We start from the raw sequence: 26416 nt of genomic DNA on the forward strand, positions 1-26416 counted from the left end.
AAATAAAAAATATATACTTAAGGAATTTTAAATTATTACCTTTGGCAAAGTGTGTGTATGTATGTGTGTGTGTTTGCAGCTTTGCCTACTTACTGTTCTATTTGTATAATGCAAGATTACAATTTTTCTGATTTGACTCTTGCTTTGAAAGGATTCCTGAAGACTAGTAACTTTATAGATCTAAAGTAAAGGGAAGGGATAAATGCACAATCACCAACACAGTCACTTATTTACAATATTTATGTACATTCTTTCTCTCCCACTAGGAGGAAAACAATACAGTACTTGTCAATCACTCTTTATCCCATCATTCTCTTATACCAGTTTTTGAAAATTTAGACAGGAGATAATAATATATTATTTCTGTGATTTTTAAAATTATAAAAGGAATGTTTTAAACCACAAAAGTCCAAAATTGGATCATACTTTCTAAGTCCTACTTCTTATTTTTTTTTACTTTTAAAGATTTTATTTTTAAGTGATTTCTATACCCAACTTGAGGCTCAAACCCACAACCCTGAGATAAGGAGTCACATGCTCTACCGACTGAGCCAACCAGTCACCCCACTAAGTCTTACTTTTTAAAAAGAATAAAAGTTCGCACCAAATTACTAGTTTACAAATTAGGACAAAATTAGAAACTCAGAAACTGAAAAAGATCAGTTAATGACAATGTATTCCTTTATCCTCTCTCATGAATATCATGTAAAAATGTCTATTATTTCCACTAATATGTCACAACAAATGGAGATATTTTATAAATTCCCATAGGAAGCCCTATTTGATTTCTTCTCCAATCAAACTCACTTTCAAAATGACAAATCCACCTATAGGTTACTTTATAGCATTGTAATAATTTACCTGAGTTGTAGCAACAGCAGGGGCTGCAGATGATGCCGCTGATGGGGAGAGAGCTCCCACTTGTTGCAAATGCCCAGAAGACTGCTGAGGTAAATGAGAACTGGAGACAGGAGTACTAGATCCTGAGCCAGATACTACATTTGGAAATGATACTGCTACATCATTGCTGTTATAAATACCTGCAAGAAAACAAAATTATTTAAATATTTTATAACTTAGCCGCCAAATTTGTCATAGACACATAAATATTAATCATTAAGTTAGAAGACCCACATTCCTCCTGATCTCTCCCCTTAATGATAAATTTTATTGGCAGTCATAAATAATGTATCAATAACTAAATGACTAAACACTGACTCATCACAAAACACTTGTTTAAAAGAACCTAAGTCATTTTTTGTAACAAAAATGGCTTTGCCAATAGACTAGGATCACATCAAGAAGTGCCTTGTAAAAATAACAGTAAGAGTTTTAGGAATTCCTAAAGGCAAAGAAATATTTCTTAAATGGGAGAATGAAGCAATTAGAGTTGTGTAAAAATCACCTGGTAAGCTTTTCAAAATGCAGATACTACAGCCCCAGAACTGATGATTAAGAAGGTCTGAAATGGGAAGAGACGGTTTCAGAAAGGTCACCCAGGTTACAATACACTACACTTGAGATTCAAAGACCAGTAAGTGGATTCTAGAGATATTCCAAAGGTAAAATGAACAGACTTTATGACTGAATGGGGTGAGTAGGGTAGGGATGGAGGAGGACAGAGGATTAAGAGATGATGACAACATGGACCACTAGGTGGTGGTAACATTCACTACCTGGAACTCAGGAAAAGAGAATGGAAGGCTTGAAAGTATTTTCAGAGGCACCATGGAGTTACAAGCCAGAAAGAAAGGGAGAAAAGAGTGAAATAATTCACACTGAAAAGTGGATGGGAAGAGGAAGGACAGAGATGATGAATAAAAGTTAAGAGGAAAGAGGAGTAACCAAAAAAAAAAAAAGTATGTGGGTTGGTTGGTTGTTTTTTGTAAAGATGGGAGATCACACTCATATGCTCCACAGAGGAGAAGCTCTTTGAGGATAAAAGTGAGAGATGGGAAGATCTATAGACCAGCAGGGTTCTCAATCAGGGATGATCCTGCTCCACAGAGACATGTGACAATTGTCTGAAGACATTTTTAGTCATCAAAACTAGGGGGCACTACTGACATACAGCAGTAGAAACCTGGGATGATGTTAAACATCTTAAAACGCACATGACAGCTCCTCACAACTAAGAATTATCTGGCTCACAGTGTCAGTAGTGTGGAGGCTGAGAAATCTTGATATAAACCAAGGCTCCTCAGAGGGTGGGAGACAATAAGATCCTAAGAACCCGACACTAACAAGAGGAAAGCAAGAAAAAAATGAACCTAAGTGGGTTTCAATAAAAAAATATATCAAAAAATTTTGAGAAACCATAACCCTTGAAGGCAACAATTATTTACATTAATAGTACAATTTACTTTGTTCTAAATAACATAAATGTTATTGATTCATAATAAATAAAATCACCCATAATCTTCAAACAAGGAAATAAAGGAATTGGGACATTTTTAAAGGCCTTATAACTATAATTGAGGGTCCTAAGATCCTTTTTATATCTACAATTTCTCCAGAAAAAAAGATAATTTATTCTTGAATTCAACAAATGCATCCATTTCGCAAACATCTGAGAACTCACTGTTTGCCAGATATTATTCTAAGCCTTGGAGATACAAAGCCATTCAAGATATGTGGTCTCTGCCTTCAAGAAGCTTAGTGGAAAAAAGAGACTATTACAAAAGACTGTGAAGAGTGCTATGATAGAGACATCCTTAGGGGCTCCGAGCACATAAAAAGGGGTACCTAACCCAGACCTGGGGTGAGAGGATGAGGGTCAAAAAAACTTACTGGAAGAGATGGATGCCTTTAAAGCTAATTTCTAAAGGAGCTGTAGAACTGAGGTGAAGGGGGGTTTGAGGAAGAAATATAACAACACGTTAAGTACCATCTGTAGCTTACACAAGAAAGGAGGCTAAAAAATAAGCAGGAATCAGATCAAGAACATTGAAAGCCAAAACATTAAAAATTTAGAGACAACAGGAAAACACTGAAAGTTTGTAAACAGAAGCTTGGTGTGATCAGACTGATGTTTAAGCAAGACAAGGCTGAGACTAAATTGGGGAGGGGCTTTATTAGAGACTGAGAAAGCTGTTGAAGGGTTGCTACAATATTACTGATGAGCAAAAACAGAGATTAAACTAAAGTAATAGTAGTCAAGGGATATTCTAAAAGCAAAGTTCATAGGACTGGTTACTAATAGAACCTGAAGAATAAATAAGAAAGAAGAGTCAAGGATGACTCTTAAGTACCAGTAAGTGGGTGTGGTGATACCACCCACCGAAGCAGGAGTAGCACCTGGGAGCATCTAGTATTTGGTTACTATATATAGTATAGTTACTATACTGGCCCCTGTAAATACATGTGCTAGCGTAATAGGCCAATGAGTAAACATTACTCCCATTTCACACAAGAGCAAACAGAAGTTTAAAGAACTAATTTGCTTAGTGACCTAGTAGATGGTGGAATCAGGATTCATAATCACAGCTACTGAAACCACTTCCTAACACAAGTCTGAAGTTCAGGTTAATCATCATGGCCTTTGAGATGCCTGTGGAACACAGAACTCCTATATAGTCTAGAACAGAACAGGATCAGCCTGAAGCTCAGCAGAAAACTCAGGTGTGGAGCTACAAATCCAGGAGTCAGAAGAATAATAAAGTTAGTGTACATAAACATGAAAACTCAAAAAGGCTTTCTGTTGGCCTGCCCTGTGTTTAAAATCTTAAATTAGTTCATATTTCGAAACACTGAAACTTCACATTTTTAAAAAAGTTAATTTAGAAATATTTTTTAAAGATTTATTTCTTTGAGAGAGAGAGCTCACGTGTGCAAGAGCTGGGGGAGCAGAAAGAGAGAGAGAGAATCTCAAGCAGACTCCCTGCCGAGCGCGCTGAGTGGGGAGCCCAATGTGGGGCTCAATCTCATGACCCTGAGATCAAGAGTCGGACAGTTAACTGACTGAGCCACCCAGGTGCCCCAAAACTTCACATTTAAAAGTGAATTCTAGGGGCGCCTGGGTGGCTCAGTCGGTTAAGCGTCTGCCTTCGGCTCAGGTCATAATTCCAGGGTCCTGGGATTGAGCCCCACGTTGGGCTTCCTGCTCAGCGGGAGCCTACTTCTCCCTCTCCTCCCTATGTGTGCTCTTTCTCACTATCTCTGTCACTAGCTGTCTCTCTCAAATAAACAAATAAAATCTAAAAAAAAAAAAAAAAAAAATTTGTCCTGAAAAACAGAAGCTCTGTCAATACTGAATACTATATTCTGAAATAGCAACAATATGCTGGAGCTTTGGCCACGACACAGATTCTTTAATCCCCCAGAGTCCTGTCTTTCCTTATTCTTCACCTCTTCTCTCATTTATGTTACCTATCTGGCCCCTGTAAATATGTGATTTACAACTCCTGATGCAGAAGCTAGTCAAAGCCAAGAAATGGTAAAATAAGATCACCTAGGGAAAGTTTTCAGCATGATCAAGAGGATCAAAGACAGAATCCTACAGAATGTTACCACTTAAAAGACAAAGACCACAAAGAACAAAATAAGAAAACTTAAGAGTATCTCAGAAACTAACACTTAGAGAATTTCAAAAGAACAGGTCAAATAATTCCATTGGTCATTTAAGGTCAGGCCACAAAAGGGAAGTCACTAAATGAGACAACGAATCTTGGCAAGATGAACTCATTTAAGAAGTTTGGCTGAGAAGGACAGAAAAGAGACAGCATGTAAATGAAGCAAGTATTTATAAACCTTATATTCCAAATAATGGACATATACCTGAGAAAAATAAATTTTTTAAAAAGTTCATTACCTCATATTTCATTCAAGAAATATTTATTGAGGTTCTTATAAAAAAAAAAAGGCACTGAAGATAACGAAGAAGGGAATTCTGCCTTCAAAGTCTCACAGCAGAGCTAATAAGTATTCATAAGCTACTATGATACAGGAGGGAAATACTGGTAAGGACATGTGACATGAAGGACAACTGAAGTTCAGAGGAAGAGACTGGGGTGGAGGAGTTCCAGAGAGCAACCCTTGAACCCAGCTTTTGCAGCAAAGTACCTTAAAAGGTAGAATAATCTAATAATCTAATTTTTTGATGGTGGAGAGCATACATGGAATCTCCAACTCTTAAAACTAAAAGTTACCTGGAAACAGCATGCTTGGGGTTGGATGGAACCAGCACAAGTTTTTGACTTAGACAAAAATCCTGGCTCTCCCAACTATGTGATGTTAATCAAATTACTTAAGCTTTCTGAGCCTCCATATTGTTCTTCTCTATAAAAGCAAGTAATAGCTACCTTAAAGGCTTTTATTTGAGAACATCCATGTAAAGGCTCTACCAGTGCCTAATACACAGTAAATTTCCATAATGGCAGCCATTGCTACTTCAGAGTTATTGCTCTAATTAAAATTTTATCTTTAAGTCAGGAATGTACAGTATTATGATTATCAGGTCCTCTAATGTCACTAATACTCTTTCAAAACTGAAAATACCATTGCCACATGTAATAATATATATACGTGTAACACTGAAAAGCAAAAACTGTGGTGAATGAGGACGCCCGATGTCTAAACTGAAATCTGTTTTTATATTGCATTTGAGCGTAAACAGGAAACTACACAGCAAAATGTGCAATGTGGTGATCATACTCTGAAACTGTGTCTGGAACTCAGGTTATTACTATAAATAGAACAAATAAAAGTTTCTTTTCCTATCAAGGCAGGGCAGTATAAATATCTAAATCTTTTTTGAAGATGACAATCATTGACTCTCCTAAATTCCCTCATACTTCAGGGTATGATTGGTGCAGCATGAAAAAATAGTTTAGTAAGATCTCTAGATCTTTATTTAAAAGGTAAATAATCCTCCTTAGATTGTTCTGTACCTGCTTTCTATTTAACTCACTCTATTTCCATCTTCCACAAGTTATATGTTACCTTAATCCAAATCAAGGTGCCATTCATTGAATTAAATAGAACTGAATCCTGCAATGCATAAACTCTAAGAAAATACCTGAAATTCATCTGTTCAGGACAGAGGGTAGAAACAAAGATATAGAATGATACAGAGGGTAGCAATGATGTATGGATTCATCCATCCATCCAGTATTTACTGTGTGTTTACTAGAAGATAGGCAATATGCTAGGAGCAAGGAATAAAAGTGGGGAACAAGACAGACAACATCTCTGCTCTCCAAGAATTTACAAGTTAATTAGGGAGGCAAACATTTAAAACAAACATAACTATAAATTGTGACAAATGCTATGATCAAAGACAAAGAGTACCATAAGTGACAAATCAGGAAGCAGAAAATATCTGTTTGGGGGGGGGGAAAAAATTGATACTTAAGCCAAGACCTAAAGTTTAGACAGGAAGGTGTTAAGTGAAAAGAGTAAAGTAGAAAAGCTTGTTCAAAAAACAATGAAAATAGTAAAGAAAAATAGGTAATATGGGTAAAGCATAGTGGAGAGAGTGGTAGAACCAACTGGAAAAGGGAAGGAACAGATCTCACAGGACCCTGCAAGCCATGGAGAGGTGTTTAAAATTTATACTAAGATCAATGGGAAGACACCAAAGGCAAATACAGCATGACAGTTTTTTAGAAGGTCATCCCTCTAACTGCTATGTCGTAAATGAATTGAAAAGAGGAAGAATGGAAACACGAAGGTCATTTAGAAGGCCATTCCACAATCTAGGTGAAAGATTATGTCCCTCAAGACTAAGGCTATAGTGTTATGGACAAGCTTGGAGAAAGACGGATCTGAAGTGCATCTAGAAGTCAGATGAACCCAACTTGATGATAAGCTACATTTGGTAGATAAAGAAAATATTATGAATGAATTGCGTAGTGATTAGAAGTGCCATTTACTGAGGTGGTGAAAACTGGAACAGAAAGAGTGCATTTTTGCTTGTAAAAGAGAAAAATGTTGGTCTAGGACTAAGTCCTGAAGACCCCCAACATGGGTTAGTGTGGATGAAGAACCTGCAAAGAAAACTGAGATCAGTGAGGTAAGAAGAAAACCAGTGCAGTGTCAATGAAGCAGAGAAAAGAATCTAAAGAAAGACAGGGCATATCAACTGCATCAAATGATGCTGAAAGCCTAGTTAAGACACAATGAAAATGCCCACTGGATTTGGAAACATACTGTCTACCACATATTAAGCATTTGATAAATAGTAACTATATTATAAAATATAAAGGAGGAATATCTATTAATGTTAAAAGAAGTAAATAGAATAATATATACAACAGAAAGATTCCATTGTTAATGTTGCCTTAATTTCCTTCTCCTTTGGTGACTAATAAGTAACAGGATTATTTTGGCCTTCCCTTTCTAGATTGTCCAATATATCTCTATATGATTAACACATTCATTATTCTGAGAGGGTAATAAAATTTAGAAAAAGTTAGAGCTTTCTCTCCTAAGACTCTTGGCCATCTTGATGGAATATAGGTGTTTCTAAATCTCTTTAGGCAAGCATTAAAACCATTTCTTAGGCTGCTCTATTTTTACATAGATATGAATAATTCTGTATTATTTCTTTTGACTCTACCTATAAAAATAATACATGCTAATTATTAAAAATCTTAAATAGATGGAAAAGAAGGGGAAAAAATCACCCACAAACACTGCTGACATTTTTATGTATCCTCAAACTTCTTGGTATATAGTTTATGGTTTTGTTTAGCTTTATACAGCTGCCTATATATTAAAAATTTTTAATCCTTTTATACTTAACATGTTTTCCTATTTCATTATAAAATCTTCAAAAATGTTTTTTAATGTTATTTTGACATAATCAATTGAATATTGCATAGTTGACTCTGGTTTACAATATTCTACAAATATTTATGCCTAATACACCCAGACAAAATATTAGATGAAGATACTACAAAAAAGAAAATAGGTATCATCCTTGCATTTATGGTTCTTAAAGTGGTTCTTAAAGTGAAGGATCCAGACATTAAATAATCAGACAAATACTATGCTATGATGAAAAAACAGAATGTGCTGAATATAAGGAGTAGCTTAATTAAGATTAGCAGAATAGGCCTCTGTGAAGAAGTAACACATAAACTAAAAGGAAGAGAGACCCATTTCTGTAAAACGGCCCAGAATGCTTTCCCATTTTGTGTCCAAATAACATCCCATTTTCTATCAGGGAAATACCCCTCTCCTCCATTACATATACTCTCAGCCCAGGGATAAACATGTGACCCAAGCTGAAATGGTCTCTCCTGGGAATTTAAATCTTGAAGACATACACACAAGGGCAGAAAATGGTCAGAACCTGTTAGTCTAATGGTAGTAATATTAGGATTCTATTAATTCTTGTTTACCTAGCCCTTGAATCTACCCTATTTCTCTCCTCTCAGAGGTCTGGGGTGGGATTTTTCCTTTAGTTCTCTAAAATAACTGAACATATCCAATAAATTCCTTTTTTGCTTAAATTTGACAGAATCTACTTCTGTGGCTTACGTACAATGAACCCTAACTGATATAGCCAATGCAGTATAATAAGCAAAGAAATAAAATGCTTAAGATGAAGCCAGAAGTCAGCCCAAGAGCCAGCTCATGGAGAACCTGGTAGGTAATAAAGATAAAGGACTTGTGAATTTCATCCTAATGGAATGCCATTAAAGTGTTTTAACCAAGACAGTGGCATGATCAGAACTGTATTTTTAAAAGATCATTTTGGATACAATGTAAACAATGCCCTGAAAGACAATGGTAGAGTGGAATCAGGGAGATTATTTAAGTAGCTACTGCAATAGTTTGGACAAAAGATTTTAAGTATTTAAATTTGGTGAGAATTTTGGAGTGAGAAAAGGAGAGGCTTGGGACTGAGCCCCAAGCAATTTCAACACTAAATTAGGATAAAGGAGAAACCAAAAGAAAATTAGTAAGAAATGGTCAAAACAACAGGACAACCAAGTATAATGTTAGAAGAGAAGAGGTAAGAAGGAGGACAGGAAAGGACAAGACAGGACGGGACTTGAAAGGAAGGGACAGGGAAAGGAAAGGAGTTTCCAGTAGCTGGAAGCCCTCAACAAAAACAAATATGCTAAGACATCATCTAGGATAACGACTGAAAAATATCTACTAGATCTGGCAATGTGAAAACTATTTCTGACCTGAGTACAGCAGTGGTTGCAGAGCCAGTATAAAGTGGTTTGAAAAATAAATCAATGGGAGAATTTCTTTTTCTGGCAATGAGGCCAACCAGGCAACCTAAAAACCTCCCTAATTAAAATGACCTAAAAATGAATAGTTGAGCCCATAAGAGAACAGTAAGGGAAATCCTTCGGAATATACAGGAAAAGGCTTTAACAGGTTGCCCTAGGGGCGCCTGGGTGGCTCAGTCATTAAGCATCTGCCTTAGGCTCAGGTCATGATCCCAGGGTCCTGGATCGAGCCCCCACATCGGGCTCTCTGCTGGGCAGGAAGCCTGCTTCTCCCTTTCCCACTTCCCCTACTTGTGTTCCCTCTCTCGCTGTGTCTCTGTCAAATAAATAAATAAAATCTTTTAAAAAAACAAAAACAAAAAACGGGTTGCCCTAGAGGAACCAACCTGTGTCAGTAACCTAGGAGCTTTGGCTCTAATGTCCACAAGGAAAAGAGAGGACACCTTGAGCCTCCAATAGATGAAAAATTAAAACTGGTAAGACCTTGTTTATATAGACTTTCCAAGAGCTACATTTTTGGGAAAAGACAGACCAGCCCTTGGCCCTGCACCCCCCACCAAAACCCTACAAAACACAGAACATAAAAAACACAACATAGGGAAAGGACAAGGAAGTCTGTCCAATTAGATCTGAGCTCTGGATAGGGGATGAAAAGCCTGCCCTTAGAATTTATAAGCCACACAGTAGGTTAAGTGGCTGACTCTCGATTTCAGCTCAGGTCATGATCTCATGGTCCTGGGATCAAGCCCCGCCTCAGGATCTGAACTCAGCGGGGAGTCTGCTTGAAGATTCTCTCTCCTTCTCCCTCTGCCCCTCCCCCCCTCTAAAAAAAATAAAATACATCTTTGGGCGCCTGGGTGGCTCAGTCATTAAGCATTTGCCTTCCGCTCAGGTCATGATCCCAGGGTCTTGGGATCGAGCCCCACATCGGGCTCCCTGCTTGGCAGGAAGCCTGCTTCTCCTTCTCCCACTCCCCCTGCTTGTGTTCCTGCTGTCGCTATCTCTCTGTGAAATAAATAAATAAAATCTTTAAAAAAAAAAAAAAAAAAGAGAATTTATAAGCCACAGCCTTGCCTTCAAATAGGTTTTGAGTTTGAATTTACATATGTGCCTGGTCTGATAAATCCCAAGAAGGGATATATCCTTAACCCAGGCTATAAAATGAGTTCAGAATCCAAAATTGGAAAACACAGAAGAAAACGATCCCCTTCATCACAAATTAGCAGACACAAACATTATTTCCCAGAACCTTAGAAAATAGAGCAAATAAAGATTATGAGATAAATGTTTTAAATGATTAAGAACCTAAGCAGAGGAATCAAAAGTGTAAGAAAGAAACAACAGTCTATATAAAAAAGAGGAACCTAGCATATCCTGCTGTGGTAGACAGAATTCTAGTGATGTCCACCCTCCAAACCCAAGGTTCCCTTCCCCTGATTATTCAAATACTAATCAAGGTACTACTGTGAAAAACTTGGCAGACTGAATTAAGGTACTGATTAGCTGACCTTAAAATAGGTGGAATATCTTGGATTATGTAGGTAGGCCCAGTGTAATCACATGAACCCATAAAAACAGAAGACGAAGGGCAAGAGTCAGTGAGAGATGTAACAGATGAGAAAACAAGGGAGATCCAACAGAAGGGGAAGTCAGAGAGACTCTTAAGTGTTCAAAGGATTCAACTCACCCTTGCTACCTCTATGGCGTAGGGACATGTGAAAGGATGGGATAGAAGCCTCAAGGAGCTAAGGGAGGCCCTCAGCTGTCAGCCAGAAAGGAAATGATGACCTCAGTCCTGCAACTGCAAGGAACAACCTGAGTTCTGCCAACAACCTAAAAGAGCTTGGAAGTGAATTAATCCCAGAGTCTCCTAAGAGCCCAGGGAGCCAACACCTTGGTTTTAGCCTTGTGAGACTTTAAGCAGAGAAACCAGTTAACCCAACCAGACTTCTGACTGTGTGCTAATAAATTTGAGTGCTTTTAAGTTGCTAATTTTGTGTTAATTTGTTATGGCAGCAATAGCAAACTAATATACTTGTAATGCCAGAAAAACAGGAAGTGTTCAAAGAATAATGGGGATATGTCAAAAGGACACAGTGTGCCAGCTTAAAGGGGCTCCTACTAGCTAACCTGTGAACAACACAAGCATCACAATAAATAGATCATAACCCACACAAATCTGTAAGTCCATAATGATAGAAACTGAAAGTCTCATGAGGAATGGGATATTTATATAGTCTCACAGTTAATTCCACAATACACATACTAATTATAAAGGGGAAAAGAAAACTTCTTTTAGAAAGGCCTGATCCCAAGGTCCTGGGATTGAGCACCACACCGGGCTCCCTGCTCAGCGGGAAGCCTGCTTCTCACTCTCCCACTCCCCCTGCTCGTGTTCCCTCTCTCACTGTGTCTCTGTCAAATAAATAAATAAAATCTTAAAAAAAAACAAAAACAAAATTGAAAAACACGTTCACTAAAAATCTTTACTCATTAGGCAGGGAAAATGATAAATTAATATGGAGCTAAAGAAATGATGAGTGAACACAAAAAGATCAAAAGAAATTACCCAGATACAGACAGAGATATTAAGAAATGGAAATTATAAAAAGAAAGATTAAGGGACATGAAGGACAGAATGAAAGTCCAAATATGTCTTAAAAAATCACTGAAGAACAGAAAGAATAGGAAGAATCAATATTTTAAAATATAATGGCTTCAGTTGTGTCCAGAATTGATGAAGGACATGAATTCTCTCAATCAGGAAGCAAAGAGGTCGTCCTAAGAAGAATAAAAGTCACATCTAGACATATCACCCAAAACAAAGAGAAAATCTTAAATGAGTGGAGGCAGAACAGTTCGAGGGGTAGGTACATGAATAGGAATGTGAGATTAAAGGAAGGTTTGGGTTCTTTTGTGCTTTTTCAAGAGGAGAGACACTAGAGCATGTTTAGATGTAGATGAGCAAAGAAAAGTGATGGTGAGGGGATAAGGCAACTAAAATGACAAGGTCTCTGAGAGGGCACAGAATGGTGAGATCCACAAGACTAGCCCTGGATTGCAAGCAGGACTGGAGAGAAAGAAAAGAGGACAGATACAAACCAAGCAGGTTTGCAGAATTGGGTGATGAAAAGATGAAATTTTCACAGGCAGTAAAAGTTTAAAAAAATAAACACTCATAGCGAAAAGTAAGAGAACTTAGAGATGTATATTAACATTGCCAAGCAATTAAAATGTCAGTCAAGGCTAGTATCACAAATCTATAATGACACGAATGTATACATGGTGTGAATTTTTTTCTCTAGAAACACTTAGCTCAGATGAAGTATAGAAATATAGGTGGTCAGGTTAATGAAGGAGAAGAAATGAGACTTACCTAAAATATCAATCATAAGCCTCATGACAAACATCATCAAGTTCATTACACAATGATTTTTTTCCCCCGTTTCTTAAGGAAATTAAAAGGTTTAGTAGGAAAAAACTGCCAATTAAAATGAAGAATATAATCTTATTAGGTGTGGCAGCTATTAAAACAATTTGCCATTTGTCATTAAAGGTTTTCTATGATTTAAATAAAAACATGTAAGTAATGACCACAATCAAAAAATCAAGAAAAAAACTACTCTCAAACCTATTATTTTAACATAACCACCATGATAATTTGTCTAACATTTTATTCTGCAATTATTCATTTATATTTCTGACTCTTACAATAGAATCTGCGCACCATGAAAACAGAATGTAAGAAATTGATAATCCTTTGAACCATGTATATATTATTTTAGGCATTATATAATTTGTTGTTCTGGGTTTGGTGTCAGGGAAAATGTATCACAGATATATTTCCAAGTTGCTAGGTAAGCTACCTAAATATCATTTGATAATTGAATCCAGGAGATGCTACAGGAAATAGGACTGTAGGGGCGCCTAGGTGGCTCAGTTGTTGAGCATCTGCCTTTGGCTCAGGTCATGATCCCAGGGTTCTGGGATCGAGCCCCGCATCAGGCTCCCTGCTCAGCGGGAAGCCTGCTTCTCCCTCTCCCACTCCCTCTGCTTGTGTTCCCTCTCTAGCTGTCTCTCTCTCTCTGTCAAATAAATAAATAAAATCTTAAAAAAAAAAAAATAGAACTGTAATCTTTATATTTCCACTACTTCCAATTTTTTTTTGCTATAAAAATTACCTCTGTTAAATCTAGTCTTTTAATATGTTTTACCACACCTCCTTAGAACTGAACTTATTTCTATATAGTCCTTACAGATCTCTCTCCAAGAAAGACTTCATCTTACTAGTCTATGTTTTAGAATTCTTTCCCTGTCTTTGATATTTTAAAATGTCCCCTATAACGCGTCTAGATGAGGATTTTTCCTTCACTCTTTTTCTCTGACCACTTCAAGCTAAGATCGCTCATCTTTTTTTAGGGAAGAAATTTCTTATTTCTTCAGATTATTTCCTCCTCTCCATTTTTCTCTCTCCCTTTTTGGGGTTCCCATTTTCTGGAATCTACTTCTATCCTCCATATCATTTTTATTTTAAACATGTATAAAACCCATTTATTATTTTGTTCCTCACTGTATCCCCTATTATTTATCCCATCTATTGTGTTCTTCACTTTGACAATTACATTTTTCCATATCCAAAATTTCTACTTATTTCTTTTAAATATTTTCTTTGTTTCAAGTTATTATTATCTTCCCTCATATCTTTTATATGTTCATTATATTGATTTACTTTCTCTCCATAGTTTCTTTAGGACTGATCCAGGTAGAAAATCAGATTTTCTATTACTGCCAACATGAATTAAATATTTTTGGTCTTGGGCACCTGGGTGGCTCAGTCAGTTAAGTGTCTGCCTTTGGCTCAGGTCATGATCCCAGGGACCTGGGATGTGCCCTGCATTGGGCTCCTTCCTCAGCGGGGAGTCTGCTTCTCCCTCTCCCTCTGTGTGTTCTCTTTCTCTCTCGCTCACTCTCACATAAATAAATAAAATCTTTAAAAAAATATTTTTGGTCTCCTAAATCTTGACACACCCAGAAACAACTTTGAATATAAGTTCTTCATATACCTTTTGAATGAAAATATTAGTTGCTCCAAATATTACAAGCATAATGAATGACAAAGAGTCTGAGAAGCATAACGGTAAATACCTAGCTGTTATTATATAAAAATACTGTTCTGTCAGGAATAGGCACATATACATATCCAGAGATCCTTAAATAAAATGACCCTCTGAGTGTCAAACAAGTAATATTGGCCATCTATAGAACTAGCTCACCATGTAAGTCATGGTCTCTAACTGTAGGTTTAATCATCAAGGTAACTGGGACATAGCTTCTGCAAACACATGACTAGAAATCAATGTGAAAGGAAGCTGCTTAAGAAAGCAATCAATTGCATTATACAGAGAAAAAGAACATTATCAAGATGGTAATAATTTTTAAACATGATCTAACTAATTGTCCATATTCTGATGTCAGGTTCCCCAAGTAACTTCCCAATTATAACTTGTTTTCCCAAGATTACTTTAAGAAAGAATAAGATAAGCAACATTTGGCATTCTTTACAATAATGTTTTAATCACAAATGATTAAGTGACATTCTTCACTTCTCCCATACTAGCTTGAGTCAGTCCACCTGATTAACTCCAGGTATACTGACAAAACCAAAAGGAGACTAATACAACAATCTGTGAAAGAAGACAGTAAGGATCTGAGCCAACCCACAGCTGTGAGGTGGGATTTTGAAAATAATAAACTAGATATAAAAATTCATGTCTAGGAACCTTCAAATTAATTAGAAAAAATATTTAGAAGGTACCACTTGGTGACTGATTCAGTTAGGAGTAGGGAGAGAACAGAATGAAAGATAGACACAGTCTTGATAAAGAATACAAGGAGAAAGGAGATAACTTCTCAGGAAACACTGAGCATTACAAAAGAGAGTAACTACTTCAGAAGCATAGTTTTTACATATATAGGCATCATTATTTATCACTATTATGTAATCAATAAAATGTTTTTCTCAAGTACACTCACAGGACAACCCTTTTGTAAACACACTCAAGTTATTTTTTTTCTAAGATTTTATTTATTTATTTGAGAGAGACAGACAGTGAGAGAGAGAACACAAGCAGGGTAAGTGGAAGAGGGAGAAGCAGGTTTCCTGCCGAGCAGGGAACCTGATGCGGGGCTCGATCCCAGGACGCTGGGATCATGACCTGAGCCGAAGGCAGACGCTTAACAATTGAACCACCCAGGCGCCCCAGCACACTCAAGTTATTAATGTACACCTGAAAGTAATCATTTCTTTTGGCGGGAAAACCTACTTCTAAAGTTTCTACTAACTTAAACATTCATTAACCCCAAATTACAGAGGTTAAACAGACTAACTTTTTTCTTTTATGCTGAATGTTTCCACAGCTATTCCCTCTGTCTTCAAGTTAAACTTTTCTACTTGTTCACCTCATCCGTCCAGTTTCCTTGGTTCATCAAATACTCATCTCTTGCGTCTTAACCTATTTTTCCAGAGTCCTCCTTTCCACCTATTAAGACTTTCCATCTTAAAATAAACCTGATCCAACCTCTTTGTTTTCTCTTCCAACCTTGCTTAGCCATGACCAACCTCATAGTTTATTTTACCCCCATATGGATTTACTTCCAAGTCTCCTTCATGCCCAAACTCTAACCTCATCTATTCATTTGCACACTAAACATCTCTACCTAAACAGCTTGTTGGCAAATGAATACCCACCCTCCCCAGCTACTGCCATTCAATTTATTGATAATTACTACCAGTTCTTCTTGGGTAATATATGTCCTACTAGTCTGATTTCCATTACCCTCACTCCAACCCTCAATACATTCAGCTAGATTATAACAAAAACCTAATTGGTTTCTCTGTTCTATAGCTCCTTTCAATATTCTTATAAGCTACAGCCAGATGAATCTTCCTTAACAACAGGTTTTATTTTTTTTCCCCAACTCCAAGTATTTCCCAACTACCAACTATTTTCAACTCCTTTGGCTAGTAGCTAAGGCTACTATTTTTCATATATTTCATGTCAAATAGCAGTATCACCATCACTTTACACACCTATGTGTCACTGCTTGTGCTATTTGTATTCTAGGGACTGCGAGTCTAGCCCTGACCCCTATCTCCAAACAGCTCCACATTAACCCTTCTTTAAGCATCAGGTAAAATGTTACATTATCTGGACAGCTCATTCCCTCAGCTAAAAGTAAGTTTCCCTGACCTTGAACTCTTTTTATACTGTAGATTAAAGAAGTTATAACTATATGTCTTAAAATTATTTATATACATATTTATCCTCCTGTTAGATTTTATGTTCCTGAAAGGATCCATTTGCAGTCAATTATTTCCCCAAAGTAAATGACCATGATTTTAGATACAGAAAGATCTTTCTACTTCTCAAATGAAAAAAAAGGCTAAGAAACTGTTGAGAAGGAAAAGTTCCATAGTGCAGGTACTCCTAGCTTGCAAGACTAGTTTTATTAATATGTGAAACTGAGGTTTTTAGGAGAGGGAAAGGGGTGCAGTAGATGCATACATTAACTGGTTAAGAGTGGATACAGAATACACACACTCTCAACTGATCCAGAAGTATTTGAAAAATACAGAATTAGAAATTATAAATCATAGAATATGGTCTCAGATTCTTCTTTCCCTCAGTGAGAGAGAAGGGTCACAGATGTAAAAAGTGGTCTTAAAAATCAAAGACCTAGGCATCTAGACTCTGACAGGTAAATAAGTTTAGAAATCCTAAAACCCACCCTACCATATCTTAGGCAATATGACAAATCCAAACAAGTACAATAATAAGAACAGGGTAACAGTTCATCCTACCAACCATCCAGAATCATGGAGAATTCCTCTCAGTTATCATTTTGGGACTAGAGATCCCTACTATTGCTTTATATGGGGAGGTTTCCAAGCTACATTAGGATTAATTTAACACTATTACCCTTAAAGCCATACTTGAATTTGGTACATACCTATAAATTTAAGTTCCTGCTTTGTTAGTGTAGAATTGTCATCTCTGTCTAAAGAAAAGACACACTTTAATTTTGAATTTTTAATAACCAGTTTCTAAAAACTACCATGACAGGTATAAGTTGAGAAACTTAAGACATTATAGGGGGGGATTAAAGTAAAGTCCAAAAAAAAGGGGGGGGGGTTAAAGTAAAAAAAAAAGAAACCCACAAAACTATGGAAAATTTAAAAATCATTACCAATTTGTTTTCACTAAAATAAAAAAGGGCAGCATTCTAAATAGACTGTTAATGGCATTACCATTTAATTAAAAGTAATTCTTATAAATTCATTTCCATTTACACTTATCCCTTCACTTTTCAGGTTCTGTCTCTCTTGCAGTTTCAATGAGACACTTATAAATTCATTTTGCTTTGCAGTAGTTAACATGCATACTGAAAATTACTTTTTCTCCCCAGTGGCTGATTCACCATCCAAATGTTAATATACTGCTGTGTTTATCACTTAGGAGTCTCTGAAGCCTATCTTCCAGAAACTTAAGAGTGATCCAAGAGACAAATAGCTTGGCTGATTTGAAATGGAAAAAGTCTTACTGTCTTAAACTACTTTTTTTTTTTGAAGATTTTATTTATCTATTTGACAGAGAGAGACATAGCGAGAGAGGGAACACAAGCAGGGGGAGTGGGAGAGGGAGAAGCAGGCTTCCCACCGAGCAAGGATCCCGACGTGGGGCTCGGTCCCAGGACCCTGGGATCATGACCCGAGCCGAAGGCAGACGCTTAATGACTGAGCCACCCAGGCGCCCCGGTCTTAAACTACTTAGCAAGGATATATAGTATTAGTCCAATTCCTTCCTGCACAGGAACAAACAGTAGCATTTGTTGCACCCTGGAATGTAACAATGTATTGTATAAACATACAGAATACCTCAACTATATCAAGTAAGAAGGAAAATCAAGTCCATTGTGATTAAAAAGAAATTAGATCTAGAATGATCTAGATCAATGGTTCTCAATCTCCACACTGTTCATATAACAACTTCTCCTATCAGTAATATCTCATTATGTATAGTGAATCTCAAATGACTAATAGGATGTGGTTATTCCTGAGAATTGCTCATCTCTGTTCTTAGACCCCTACCTTCTTAATGCTTCCCTGAAATGAAGAGGGGACACATGTAAAGAACAAAGATCTAGTTTCCTACAAACTGTTATGACAAACCTGAGTAGGATTCCATTCTTGAGGAAGAACATTCACCCGTAAAATCAATTAGCATTCATACTTATTCTCAATCCTATAGCAGATATTTATGAATAATTGGTTGATATTACTTTGCCTCCTCCATCAAATGAGATTTCTTTAATGAGCATGGTCGTGACAAACTATAAGTACCATAATTAAAGAAAACTTAAAAACATAGTAAATGGGGCACAGAAATCAATTAGCAATATACTGCTGGTGAATAAAGATCTAAGCTCTTTAGCTACTTTAATCTACTATTTCAAAATTGTATTAAAAATGAGAATTGCCAAGACAAACGAATGAACAAATTCTATTATTGCAGCAAAGAACCAAGTTACTACTCCGAGAGAAACAAGAACTGCCTAATGCGAAGTTTAATTCCCAAAGAAAATTAATATATTACCAAGAGTATATGAAACCTCTTCCAGGACTGTGTAGCAACTGACAATGATTTATTCATTCAACATTTATGGAACATCAAGTAGATGATGAGTTAAATGTCAATGAAATAAAGATGAATAAAACCCAACTCCTACTACTCTAAATGACTTTATAGTCTAGTAAGAAAAACAATGTAAATAAATACATTGTTAATAAATACATTGTTAAACAACCTAAAAAGCATTAGAGTAAAATCACACCTGAAACAGAACAATGAAAACCAGACAAATGATATGTTAGTTTTCAAATGGACTACAAAAGCAAACTACAATGGGGGCACCTGGGTAACTCAGTAGGAAGTATCTAACTTGACTCCGGCTCAGGTCATGATCTCAGGGTCCTGAGATCAAGCCCCGCATTGGGCTCTGTGCTGGGCATGGAGCCTCCTTGAGATTCCCTCTCTCCCTCTTTCTCTGCCCCTCCCTCCACCCCCTGCCCCGCTCACATGGGTGCTGCTTAAAAAAAATAATAATGCCAACTACAATCCCTGTAAACATACTATTTGTTTCATCATTATAAGCATTTTAAATATACCTACTAAATCAAACTAAGAAGTCACACTTACAGTTTAGCAGCATCATGAAATCTAAAATCTCTTAGTCAAGCTGGCTAGTTCCAAGGCACCACCATAAAACCAAATGGCATGAAACGCAAGGCACTCCACTTCATGGGCATCTATTTAAAGTTTACCCTTCATATATTCTTATATTTTTTTAAGATCCCATTTATTTATTTGTTTTTTGTTTTGTTTTGTTTTAAAGATTTTTTATTTATTTATCTGAGAGAGAGAATGGGAGACAGAGAGCATGAGAGGGGGAGGATCAGAGGGAGAAGCAGACTCCCTGCCGAGCAGGGAGCCCGATGCGGGACTCGATCCAGGGACTCCAGGATCATGACCTGAGCCGAAGGCAGTCGCTTAACCAACTGAGCCACCCAGGCGCCCCCATTTATTTATTTGTGAGAGAGCACAAGTGGGAGGAGGGGCAGAGGGAGAGGATCAAGCAGACTCCCCACTGAGCAGAGAGCCTGATGTGGGGCTTGATCCAAAGACCCCATGATCGTGACCTGAGCCGATGTCAGATGCTTAACCGACTGGGTCACCTAGGCATCCCTCCATATATTATTCTTTAAAAAATTTAAAGGAGGGGTGTCTGGGTGCCTCAGTCAAGCATCTGACTCTTGATTTCAGCTCAGGTCATGATCTCAGGGTCATGGAATCGAGCCCCATGTCAGGCTCTGTGCTCAAAAGGGAGTCTGCTGGAGATTCTCTCTCTCCTTCTCCCTCTACCCCTTCCCCTGGTTGCACATGGGCTCTCTCTCAAATAAATAAATCTTTAAGATATTTAAATGACTATTCTGTCTTTTCAAATTGCCTTAAAAGTTTCCAAAATTTACTATAAGATTTTTACATTGTATCTTTCTCCAACCTGTTCTCTTTTTCCTTTATTGAGACAATAAGCTTAGTATTACTTCTCTAACTCTTAAGTTTCCTGAATTTCTCTGGTCACCTAAAATTCATCCCACTGCAGCTAATTTGTTTTGTTTTGTTTTGGTTTAGAGTGGTTTAAGTGTTTCTCTAAAACTATTTTTCTTTGTATTGATGATAATTAATTTCCTTATCAGAAAGCACCAATTTCAAAAGTTTATGTAATATTATATGCACACAAACCAGAAGAACCACCACCATTAAGTCCTAAGATCCTCTCTGAGAAATATCAAATTAGAATATATGTTTAACACTCAACACCTATGACAATTAATACACGATATTTCCTTGGCTCTTATACCTTCATTGAATTCTTTAAACAAGTCTCAGTGAAGTAACATTTTAATTTTATGAGGTTCTATATAATAAAACATTTTCCATCACATACTAGAGAAATAAATAATGAATATAATCCAGTCTTCAAAACTTTTCAGAGCCTCAAATGTCTAATGGAAAACTTTTTGTTGTTGTTTCATAAAGGTGAGACAAATATGACTAAGATATAAATCACAGAAACAAACAAAAAATGTCTACAGAAGCAGTAGATATAGACTGAAAAAAGAGCATTAGAACACTTGTATGAGAACCCAGAAGTTTGTGGCATTTTTTGAAGAATTAATAATTCTACCGAAAGGTGTCAAAAAAAATTTTGCAGGAGCACAACTATGCTTACTTTTAAATTCTTTCAATAGATAAAGAAAGAAGATCACACCAGCAGACACTACCAAAGTCTAAACTATAGATTTTGCAGAGAATAGTACAGAATGAAACTACAGGTAGGTTATACTAATGCAATATAAAGTTGAAAAGAAGAGATGAGACTGGAGAGTCTAGTAAGTGGCAAATTATGAAAAACTCCACATGCCATTCCAAAAATATTAATTTTATCTCATAAATACCAGACAATTCTTAAAGGATTTAAGTAAGACAATGACACAATCTGATTTGCATTTTTAAATAAGCCACTGATTCTGGTGGCACCTAGAGAATCAACTAGATAATGAAATGAAGGTTAGAAGGTTGCTGAAAGGTTACTGCAGAAATACCCAAGTAGAGGCAGTGAAAATATAAAGGAAAAAACGAGCAATGAAGAACAGGAAAAACCTTTAAAAATAATAATGACAACCAAGAAAATGAGAAGGCAGAGTTTAGTTAAACTAAACTACCTAGCATAACTGATTTAGGTGACTAAATCCCCACAGAGATAAGGAACACAAGAGAAGCAGCAGGCTTTGAATGGGAATATAAGAGGAACAGAGATTTATTAGATTGTTGAAAGTGAGCCTGGAACTCAAGAAAAAACTCCACACTGGTGAGTCTAAAGGTTTATCAATTTTGTTTGTATTTTCAAAGAACCAGGTCTTAGTTTCATTGATCTTTTCTTTTGTCTTTTTAAGTCTCTAATTTGTTTTTTTCTAATCTTTGTTATTCCCCTCCTTCTACCAACTCTGGACTTCATTTGTTCTTCTTTTTCTAGTTTCTGGAAGAGTAAGTTATATTGACATTTTTCTTGTTTCTCGAGGTAGGCATTAATTGCTATGAACTTTCCTCTTAAAACTGTTTTTGCTGCATCCAATAAATTTTGGTATGGTACATTTCCATTTTTATCAAGGTATCTATTTCTCTTTTGTTTTTTTTCATTGACCCCATTAATTAATTATTCAGTAGCAATGCTGTTTAATCTTGACATAATTGTGAATTTTCCCATTTTCTTCCTGTAATTAATTTCTAGTTTCATATCACTGTGGTCTGAAAAGATGTGTGATATAATTTCAATCTTCTTAAATTTATTAAGATTTGTTTAATGGCCTAATATATGATCTTCGAAAATGTTCCATGTGCACCTGAGAAGAATGTATACTTTTTTGTTTTTAAAATGGAATGTTCAGGGTGCCTGGGTGGCTCAGTTGTTAAGCGTCTGCCTTCGGCTCAGGTCATGATCCCAGGGTCCTGGGATCGAGTCCCGCATGGAGCTCTCTGCTCGGCGGGAAGCTTGCTTCTCCCTCTCCCCCTCCCTCTACTTGTGTTCCCTCTCTCGCTGTGTCTCTGTCAAATAAAATCTTTAAAAAAAACAAAACAAAACAAACAAAAACAAAACCTGTGAATGTTACCTTAAATGGCAAAAGGGACTAAACAAATGTATTTAAATTAAGAACCCTGAAACAGAGAGACTGTGCTGGATTGTCTGGGAGAGCCCAATGAAATCATCCAAGTTGCCATAAACTTTGAATCTGAGAATCAGACGGGCAAAAGCATTAAGAGAGACTCCACCCAACACTGTTGGCTTTGAAGACAGAGGATGGGGCCATGAGGCGGGGGGAGGCAGGCAGATTCTAGAATTTGGAAATAGTAAGGTAACAGATTCTCCCCACCCACCTTAAAAAAGGACAAAGCCCGCCAACACCCTGATTTTAACCCAGTGAGTCCATGCCAGACTTCTAACCTGTAGACTGTAAGATAATAAATTTATACTGTTTGAAGTTTACAATAATTTGTTACAGCAACCACAGAAAATGAATACAGAAGAGTAAGATGAAATGTAAATTCTTTTTCTCTTCCTTTCCCACTGACAATACTCAATAAAGAAAAAAAAGTAAAATCTAACATTTAACACCTCATCCCCAGTAGGATGGTTATATCAAAAACAATCAAACAAAATAATGGGTGTTGGCAAAGATGTGGAAATATTGGAACCCTTGTGCACTGTTGGTGGGAATGTAAAATGGTGCGCCCACTATGAAAAACAGCATGACACTCTATTTTAAAATAGAACTACCATATGATCCAGCAATTGCATTTCTGGGTAAAACGGAGATTCAAATAGATAATATGCACATCTATATTCAAAGCAGCTTATTCACAATGATCAAAAGGTGGAAGCAACCCAAGGGTCTCTCAACAGATAAAAGAATAAATGAAACGATGGTATATATATATATACAATGGAATATTATTCAGCCTTAAAAAGAAAGGAAATTCTGGGGGCATCTGGGTGGCTCAGTCAGTTAAGTGTCTGCCTTCAGCTCAGGTCATGATCCCAGGGGCGTGGGATCAGGCCTTGCATCAGGCTCCTCACTCACCGGGAGTGTGCGTCTCCCTCTACCCCTCCCCCCAGCTTGTCTTCCCTCTCCCTCTCTCTCAAATAAATAAATAATCTTTAAAAAAAAAAAAAGAAAGAAAGGAAATTCTGATACATGCCATAACATGGATAAACCTTAAGGACATTATGCGAAGTGAAATAAGCCATTCACAGAAAGACAAATACGATAAGAGTCTATTCATATGAAGTATCAAAAACAGTCAAATTCACACAAACAGAAAGTAGAATGGTGGTTGCCCTGCGCAGGGGGGGAGGGAGAAATGGGAGCTGTTTTTTAACTACAGAGTGTCAGTTTTTTGGTTTTTTTTTTAAGATTTTTATTTATTTATTTGACAGAGAGAGACAGCGAGAGAGGGAACACAAGCAGGGGGAGTGGGAGAGGGAGAAGCAGGCTTCCCACTGAGCAGGGAGCCCAATGCGGGGCTCAATCCCAGGACTCTGGGATCATGACCTCAGCCAAAGGCAGACGCTTAACGACTGAGCCATTCAGGTACCCCTACAGAGTATCAGTTTTATAAGATAAAAAAGTCCTGGAGACTGGTTGTACAACTGTGTGAATATATTTAACACTACTGAAATGTATGTACATTTAAAAATGGTTAAAATAGCAAACTTTATATGTATTTTACAACAATTTAAAAAGAGAAGCTAACACTTGAAAAAAAGAGAAAACACAAACATGGATTTTTTCCAACTAAATCCAAGTGATTCTCCCTCAATCCACCATAGGCAAAGTATCACTTCACCAGGTATCACTCCCATGCTTGTCTTTGCAATTAAAAATGTAAGTCCAGGGGTGCCTGGGTGGCATAGTTGGATGAATGCCTGATTCTTGGTTTTGGCTCACATCGTGATATTGAGCTCCCTGTAGGGCTCCACATACAGCAAGGAGTCTGCTTGGGATTCTCTCTCCTCCCTTTCCTCCTCCTGCTCATGCTCTCTCTCATAAATAAATAAATCTTTAATTTAATTTAATTTAAATTTTAAAAAAGTCCAGAGCAATTATCAAGAAATTAAAAGCACCCAAACTGAAACAGAAGAAGTAAAACTGTTATTACTTGGAGATGATATATGATATACAGAAAACCCTAAAGACTTCACAAAAAAAACCCTGTTAGAATAAACAAATTCAGTGAAGTGGCATGATACAAAATCAATATACTAAAATCTGTTGTGTTTTTATACATTAAAAACAAACTACCAGAAAGAAAAATTAAGAAAACAATCCCAGGGGTGCCCAAGTAGCTCAGTCAGTTAAATGACCAACTCTTGATTTTGGTTCAGGTCATGATCTCAGGGTCCTGGGATCAAGCCCTGCACTGGGCTCTGCGCTCATCGGAGAGTCTGCTTGAGGATTCTCTCTCTCCCTCTGCCCCTCCCCCCACCTGTACACTCTCTCCCTCTCAAAAAAATATTTATAATTACATCAAAAATAAAATACATAGGAATAAATTTAATCAAGAAGGTGAAAGATCTGTATACTGAAAACTGTAACACATCAATGAAAGAAAATGAAGACACAAATAAATGGAAAGATATTCCATACTCATGGATTGGAATAACTAATAGTTTAAATGTCCACACTACTCAAAGCACTCTACAGATTCAACACAATCCCCTATTAAAATTCCAATAGTATTTTTCACAAAAATAAGTCAAGAAATAGTAAGTGTTGGCCAGGATGTGGATAAAAGGGAACCTTTTGTGTAGTGTTGATGGGAATGCAAAACGGTACAGTCGCTATGGAAAAGTCTGGAAGTGCCTCAAGAATTTAAAAGTTGAACTACCATATGTAGTTGGTAGTTGTGAATGTGAATGGACCTACATGGCATTATGCTAAATGAAATAAGTCAGATGGAAAAGATAAATATCGTATGATCTCATACATGGAATCTAAAACAAAACAAAACCCAAAATATGTCCAAGCTCATGAATACAGAGAACAGATTGGTGGCTGCCTGGGGAAATGGGAGGGGGAGAGGAAGCAAAATGGGTGAAGGAGGTCAAAAGGTACAAACTTCTAGATATAAAATAAAGAAAAATATAAAAGTCCATTATTTATTTCATTTTTCTAGATTATGTGACTAAGAACACACAAGTATCTGAGTACACTACCATAGTGTTTTCTCTCAGATAAAATCCGTAAAATACAAAATTTTAAAGAAAATCTGTGTTCACTGTATTAATCCCATGACATTAATTTCATTCACCCATTCAGAAAAACATAACAATTGTCCCATTAAAGTGACACAATCCGTACTTTGTCAGCTAATAATGGTAGAGGATTATGTGGCAATTCATTCACAATTGCTCCCCACAATATCTACTTTCCTTTTATTCCAAATATACACTTTGTTCAAACTTTCAGCATGTCTCTAAATTCTAATACTCCAAAATTAAAGAGTAAGATTTAACTATGCAAACTGAAAAAGATGTTAAAAACTCTTCTGTTTTTATTCTTGCCCACCAAAGAATGGTAACATATTTAGTTTATTTTCAAGAATGCTTCCAATCCCTTTTCCTCTAGATACCTAATGTTCAAGAGTTCCATGTTATCTGGAAAATTCATTATCTGAGACTCTGCAGTTCCAGGTTACACAGGGAAGCAAGAATTATAAATAAATGTACTCATTAATAAAATGATCATCTGTAAAATGGGTTTCCCATCTTGACCACCCCCACCCTCAGAATCACACAAGTGTCTGTCTGCTCATCATGCCATTAGTCTCTTAGAGCTAGCTGTAGATTTGTAAACATCTGACAATATAATCCAAACACAACACAAATCGACTATGTTAAACTACATTACCAAAATATGCAAGATTTCATAAAGTTAATAAAAATATGCTCGAAACTTCTTGGGATCACATAAACTATCTTGAACAGATAAGTTACGTAAGTTAATAATGGAAAACAACAAAGACATTAAGCTCAATTTTTTTTGATCA

The 26416-nt window shown here is 36.7% G+C and overlaps 1 protein-coding gene across 9 annotated transcripts in view; it reads right to left on the reverse strand.

The window, feature by feature from the left end:
- The window catches only part of MLLT10 (MLLT10 histone lysine methyltransferase DOT1L cofactor), a 220058-nt gene that overhangs the window by 28096 nt on the left and 165546 nt on the right, over positions 1-26416 (reverse strand). For 5 of the 9 annotated variants that reach the window (XM_035021504.1, XM_035021503.1, XM_035021502.1 and 2 more), the window contains 2 exons: positions 1406-1462; positions 862-1040 (listed from right to left, as the gene is read on the reverse strand). In XM_035021504.1, the coding sequence (XP_034877395.1) occupies positions 862-1040; positions 1406-1462 (236 nt within the window). Of the gene's footprint in view, positions 1-861; positions 1041-1405; positions 1463-17201; positions 17250-26416 lie in introns of all 9 variants that reach the window. The other 4 variants (XM_035021508.1, XM_035021507.1, XM_035021511.1 and 1 more) reach the window with 2 other exon arrangements.

This window comes from Mirounga leonina, unplaced genomic scaffold (genome assembly GCF_011800145.1).
Source record: "Mirounga leonina isolate KUSES-001 unplaced genomic scaffold, KU_Mleo_1.0 Mir_175, whole genome shotgun sequence".
NCBI lineage: Eukaryota > Metazoa > Chordata > Mammalia > Carnivora > Phocidae > Mirounga > Mirounga leonina.